Consider the following 6,638-nt stretch of genomic DNA (forward strand, 5'->3'; position numbering starts at 1 on the left):
GTGTGGTGGACCTGGCCGGAAGTGAAAGGGTGAGAGATGGAGACTCCACCGAGGAGCTGCTGGAGGAGACGGGAAACATCAACCGCAGCCTGCTCACTCTGGGTATGTTCACGGTTGTCCAAACACACTGTTGTGATGTCATACATCATGATGTATCAGGTGTGTTTGTTTTCCTGTAGGGAAGTGTATTTCCTCCTTGGTGGACCCAAAGAAGAGGGATGGGCACATTCCGTACAGGGACAGTAAACTCACCAAGCTGCTCTCTGATTCATTGGGAGGCTCTGGCATCACACTCATGGTACTGAACTAACCAATCAGTGAGAGTGAAAGATTGTGTTTACTGTGTGCTCTTACTGTTTTATCTTTAGCATGTGCCATACCTTCTGTCATTTTGCTTCCCAGATTGCGTGTGTGTCTCCCACTCTGCGGAATCTTCAGGAGACCCTGAACACTCTTCATTACTCCAGCAGAGCCAGGAGGATCAGAAACAAACCCATGGTCAAGAGGGTAAAAACATAATGCGCTGGTACACACACACACACACACACACACACACACACACACACACATACACACACACACACACACACACACACACACACACACACACACACACACACACACACACACACACACACACACGTACACACACACACACACACACACACACACACACACTCTCTCCTGTCTGTGGCCTGTCTGTAGCTCCATAGAAAAGAGAATGGCAGTTGTGACATGTGTCCATGTCTGCCATAAGGCCACAAACTATATTTCTTCCCTCCTGTCATGACAAGGACCTCCGTGAGAAGCTGGTGGTGAGTTTACAGAGAGAAATCCACAGGCTGCGAGAAGAGAACCTGTTACTACGACGACACTTCTCCGCATCCCCTCAGAGTGTAGATGAGTCAGGAGGTCGGGCTGCTAAGGATCCTGGGAGTTTGAGTTGTCCTCAGAAAGCTGAGGAAGAGCGCAGAGCTTGGCCAAGTTCCTCAGAGACCAGCCTGAGGAGCATGTTGCAAGAGCTCAGGAGACAAAACGACAAGCTGCAGTGGGTCAACGGAACACAGTTCCATTATGCAGCACCACACCTGTGTAGAGTCTAGAACACAGAGGGAAACGTTCCAAATCATGAACACACTCACAAAACGACAACGAAAAGTACTGTACAATCCATGTGGAGAGTCGTTATCATACTAGTACTGAACACAAAGCAGATTGTTTATGTTGTCCCTGTCTGCAGGCGAGATAAACTGGCCCTGCTGGACAGCCAGGAGTCCTTCAACCAGCAGAGGGCGCAACTCTCCCAGGAGAACAACCGTCTGCTGCGTAAACTAGAGAATCTGGAGAGGTGGTGGCCTATTCAGGGGAGACACACAAACGCACACTCTTTAATGCATGTGTCACGCTCATTTCCCTCCCCCTCCTCTCCTTGGCAGAGTGATCTCCAGCTCGCCCCATTCTGACAGCAGTCGCTCTGGGCAGTCCGTCCACGGACCCTGTGGAGGCGGCTACCACAACCCTGTACCCTACCCCTGTAAACACACCAACGGTCTTGTGAGTACCCACTCACACATCTACAAGGATACCAATACTCCTCTCAGTCTGTCCTTCTCTACCTTACAACCCTCCAGATTCAATATATATAGGAATACCTCTACAAATGTCTTCACATCCAGAGATGCAAACACTGACCCCATAGAAAGACAGCGTAGAATGTGAAACTACATAACCCAGACTCTTACAGTGCTGGCCTTGTGTCAGTGTAACCAACACTGGGGACAAACATATCATCTGGCATTAGTACCCTCTTTTGCACGCGTGTTGTGGATGTCCGAATAAGAATAGTGTTTAATCGCCAAGTAAGTGGTCACAAACAAGGAATGTGGTTGTATAGGATCCCTCCATGGTCTACCCCTGGCATCCTGTCCATTACTGCTGTGGCTGCTCCTCAAACAGGAACCTGACTGTGAGTTACAGCTGACCGCTGACTCCTGATAGTTAACTGGGATGATTTGAGGAATAAAGTATAGCTGCCTCATGAATTTATGATATACATTTCAAATTCTCTGTTTTATATTGGTGAGCTGATTGCTACTTTTGACACAGACAGAATGTTCAGGATGGCGGTTTCTCTTTAACACCACACTCCACCCCTCTACTGTTTATAGGTGATGCTGCCACCCCTCCAGGAAGGACCCCCACAGAGAGCGGTCCAGAGCCCAGTAGAGAGCACCCAACCTGGGCCACACCACCTAGGCCCTGCCCCGGCAGACCCAGCACCCCATAGGAAGAAGTGAGTTAACCGACGGCTAAGCAGAGTGTCTATTGGTGTGCGTGTTTTGATCTGTGCGTGTGCTACCAGGTTCCAGGCGGGTTATGTGGATCGGTATCAGGAGCTGAAGGAGGCTAGAACACAGAAAGCCCAGAGGACAATCGGGGGGGCAGACGTCCGGAACCTCCGTCCTGTTAATCACCCAACAAGGGGGCAGAGAGACTCGTGAACAGAGATAACCAGTCCAGATAGATCAATGGTTAGATAACAGGAGACCAGTAAAGGAAGACATCTAGGGTGAGCCAAACACCAAAGGAACGAATAAAAAAGTATGATCCATCCATTTGCGTGTGTGCCTGTATGGGAGAGAAAAAGAGAGAGCACTGCCCTTTGGAAACATCTAAGAGGGATAAAATGCAGCAGAGTAGCTTACTCAAAGAAGGTAAATAGTTTATTTTTATTTGGTGATCACTCAATAACTGAAACTAGAACAAGAATATACAGAATATTTCAACATTGTATTTAAATGTAATTAAAATTTGTTAATGCGTTAAAGTTATATTAGGTCTCTTCATGTCAACTCTGTCGTACGCCATCATACTGTCTATCACTTCTCTGCCAGTGACTCGCGTTTGCACCCCAGCCAGTATTTGGCGATGGATCGTGGGTAGGGTGGATTGGCAAAGTCAATACGTTTGGTCTGGAGGTCCACCCTGTAGTACTTATCTGGTGGGAAAAACACAAAGGTTTAGAGGGCCTGAAGCTGTAGTTTGGTCCTTAGTACTATTACAGAGAGAGATGGGAAGAGGATTACCTTTTTTAAAGAAATACACGTTCTGTACAGGCATGCTTTTCTCCAGCATTGTGGTGTCGTAGTTGCTGTAGTCATCGTAAGTGTACTGATTGTCAAACTCTGTCCTGTAAGACAAAACACGCACACACACTCACTCACCCACACATCAATTCCTATAGGCTGACAACTGGCGTATGTTTCGAATTGAATTTTTGTGGGGTGACGTGAGTTGTAAGAGTGAGCAGAAACGAAAGAAGATGCAACCTTTCATCGTACCACAAGCTGAAAAGATCATCCAGCAGAGAGCGGCTGTGTCTGCCTCTTTTATTCTTCCTTCTCTTGGGCCCCCTCTTCCTGTTGGGCCTCCGTCGTACAGACGGGGGCTCCGGGGAGGACGACGGGCCAGGCTTGGGGCTGACGTAGAGCCGTCCCACCATGGCAGCGTCTACAGGGGGCTTGATGCCTACCCAGTCCTTACTGATGAAGTGCGGCCCTTTGTGGTGACCCTCCACTGTGGTGAGAGAGATAGATGGGCAATAAGACCACCAACACATAGGTAGTGCACTTTACTTAATATGGCGACACACACACACACCAAAACGACAGGTGTGTCTTACGGCCTTGGAAGAGCTGCATGAAGAGGCTCTCCCAGGTCTCGTCACAGTACAAGTCTGTGTAGCGTGTAAAGAGCACAGAGGGGGCAGATCTGGTCATGGTCACGCACTCCTCGTGGGACGGCTGGTGCTTGAACTCATACTGGTAATACTGGTCCCCTGGAGAAAGGAACAGATTGTATTGGAGTCAGGTGGCTGAGCGGTTAGGGAATCGGGCTAGTATTCAGAAGGTTCGATTCCTGGCTGTGACAAATGATGTTGTGTCCTTGGGCAAGGTACTTCACCCTACCTGCCTCGGGGGGAATGTCCCTGTACTTACTGTAAGTCGCTCTGGATAAGAGTGTCTGCTAAATGACTAAATGTAAAATGTATTACAAAGGCATGTAATACACACAAGCATATCTACATATGGGATACCTTTGAAGAAGTAAACCCTCTCTTTGCCATGATGACCAGGTGCAGGAATAGCAAAGGCTGCATCCACGTTGTCTGGAACCTTCTCAAAGCCCACCGAGATGTCACGTGGGTAGTCCTCATCCAGAACATCATCCTCAAAGCGCCAGTACTTATTGCCCTTAGGACCCAACCCATAGCAACATTTATATAAGATTACATAATCAGATTTCACTCTATGCGACTACACCGACAACATTATAGAGGTATGCAACGTGTTATGTTTGGGCTTGTGAGGCACAATCCCTAGTAGGTGTGCAGATTGGGTGGTACCTTGAAGATATAAGCCTTGCCCTGGCAATTTATACGAGTGAAAGCAGCATCGATCGGTCCAGAGATTCCCCACACGTCCTTGATGAGTTTGGGGTAACCAGGGACTACTGCCTTCTCATCCAGCTCAAAGAAATATTCGCCTAGGTTACACAGTAGATAGATGATTTACTTCATCTTCAGCCCGTACAGATGTTTAACTGCACAAGCTGAAGGTAGAGTTCCCAAAAATCCTGCGTCAAACTTCCTCACCTCTAAAGGCATAGATGGACCCGTTCTTCAGCTGCAGGAAGTCGTCAAAGGGCCGCCCACTGCAGGGAACAGCGTCTGGGTCTGGGGGAGGAGTGGGAGCCTGCGTGGTGGTGGTGGTGGTGGGGACGGTGGTGGTGTTAGGGGGAAAAGTGGTTGGTTCAATAGTTGTAGCAACCAGATCCTCTGGTTGTTCAAAGGTGTCTCCACGAGCAACTGTAAACAAAACGTGAAAACAGCACCCAACATCAATGCACATGTTTGTGTTCCAGTCTGACTGGTAAGGTTATCACAGCTAGGAATGCATCGCCTGAGATCAAGAGGTCAAATGGGAAACGTAGGAACGTCTGACTTTTCTTTTGGCAGGCGGTGTTGTAGTCCATACAGCAGCTCTCATAATACATGCACATGGAGTCGCACTGGCATTTCTTCATGGGGTTGAAAGTGTTACAGCGATCAACACAGGACTCTGTGAGAAAGTTAACAACTGATCAATTTTTTACTGGCATGAACCAACATGTTTACTCGTCCAAAAATGCGGCACTCACAGAACGTCTGTACATAATTAAGTCACAATAGTGTTTATACAAATGTGCATATAGACGCAGAGATCAAGAAGAATAAAACATCGAATTTTGAAGCAACGCATCTAAACTTACCATCTGCAGCGAAAGCGGAGGCCAGTGCGAGCATGAGCACAAGGAGACCCACAACGGACCTCATGCTGTCACACTCCGTCTCCGAACCAGCACGAACAATAGTTCGACTATTCGTTTAGAGAACCGAAAATTCCGTAAGAAAATAGTCTATTGAAATATAAAAGGAGAGCGCACAACTACAATGCGGTCGTGTGCAGGCCACTTTGGAAAACTAACCCCGTCTGACAGAGAGATTACATCGGAGTAGAGGATCAATATTTCATGGTACAATGAGTCATTGACCGCAGCTTGTTTGTTTTGACGAGCGATCAATCTTCGGCAGTAATAAATCATTAAACGCAGCCACTTTTGTGTTCTCTCACAGGGCAGTGATTCTGCTGGGACAGGTTCTGTATGAATTCTCTTTGTTGTCAGCAGTTGAAAATCTCACATAGAGGTCCAGAGTGGAAGTTGACACGAAGGAACTAACTGCACATCAATACGCTGCATGAGTGTCCAATCAATAGGGCTAGTCTGATGACCGGATACGTCTTTAGGCTATGTGAACTCAAACTAACAAAGGCAAGCAGTTACTTCTGTTGATCTAGTTGACCTTCCAATGTGAGCCTCGCTATTGGCCCTTATCGTGGCCCTGGTGATACCGTTAATTCGTCGCTCGACTGGCGGATTTGCGGCTTTACAAGTTCAGTACCAAGAACAGCTGAATCGCGAGTAGACAGAACCTTCTGTGGCCACCAGGGGGCGCGGGAACCCTACATCGTGGCAGCTATGACCAGTCCTTTCTCCTTTCACAGCCTCATCCTCAGACTTATACCCCCCAGAAGGCTCTAACTGTCTGTGATATGAAGCACTGTGTTATTACAGGTGTTAGGAAGGGCGCTCACAAGGCCAGGTTAATGAGGATATGTCCATATTGCCTTTAGCTTCTGTTTCCCTCAATGTCTCACTGAACCATAATAACGATGGAAATGAATCTTCAGAAGATTTACTCTGACTGACTCCCAGGAAAGTGTCCGTTCAACAGCTCAAGCCCTCCAATTTGAAGATGGTTAGGGTACATTGGTTTCCTTCCACTCAATCTACACCCATTCATAACTGAAATGGCATTAAGCCTAGTTCTACCAAGACAATTTAGGTAAAAACTGATTGTTTCCTCTGCCTATATACTCCACTGCTCCACTGCACTACATTCCACTGAAATATGAACTTGACTTACGAAATAATGATAAAGTCTTTAACTAAAGAAGGACCTACCGGGTAACAGAAACATGTATGTTTTCACACTGACAGAACTGAACTCTGCGGGTCATCTGAGGTCTATTGTTTCT

The 6,638-nt window shown here is 47.3% G+C and overlaps 1 protein-coding gene across 2 annotated transcripts; it reads right to left on the reverse strand.

Annotated features, from left to right (window-relative positions):
• Window positions 1-2,705: 2,705 nt before the first annotated feature.
• vtnb (vitronectin b) lies at window positions 2,706-5,426 on the reverse strand. Of its 2 annotated transcripts, none has more exons than XM_067257411.1 (9): window positions 5,311-5,426; window positions 5,004-5,120; window positions 4,655-4,867; window positions 4,406-4,545; window positions 4,097-4,253; window positions 3,683-3,838; window positions 3,342-3,576; window positions 3,087-3,190; window positions 2,706-2,998 (listed from the first exon to the last, which is right to left on the reverse strand). In XM_067257411.1, exons 1-9 carry the CDS (start codon window positions 5,372-5,374, stop codon window positions 2,880-2,882), a joined length of 1,305 nt encoding a protein of 434 aa, XP_067113512.1. In that variant the 5' UTR covers window positions 5,375-5,426; the 3' UTR covers window positions 2,706-2,879. The 2 variants fall into 2 exon arrangements, with proteins under 2 accessions (XP_067113512.1, XP_067113511.1); XM_067257410.1 differs by having other exon boundaries at window positions 3,330-3,576.
• Window positions 5,427-6,638: the final 1,212 nt, after the last annotated feature.

Source organism: Osmerus mordax, chromosome 19 (genome assembly GCF_038355195.1).
Source record: "Osmerus mordax isolate fOsmMor3 chromosome 19, fOsmMor3.pri, whole genome shotgun sequence".
NCBI classification, from domain to species: domain Eukaryota; kingdom Metazoa; phylum Chordata; class Actinopteri; order Osmeriformes; family Osmeridae; genus Osmerus; species Osmerus mordax.

Coding starts and splice junctions, on each gene's coding strand:
- vtnb (XM_067257410.1), bottom strand. CDS start 5,374: ATGAGGTCCGTTGTGGGTCTCCTTGTGCTCATGCTCGCACTGGCCTCC. Junction 3,577..3,682: donor CATGCAGCTCTTCCAAGGCC/GTAAGACACACC, acceptor CTCTCACCACAG/TGGAGGGTCACCACAAAGGG. Junction 2,999..3,086: donor CGTGTATTTCTTTAAAAAAG/GTAATCCTCTTC, acceptor TTTTCCCACCAG/ATAAGTACTACAGGGTGGAC.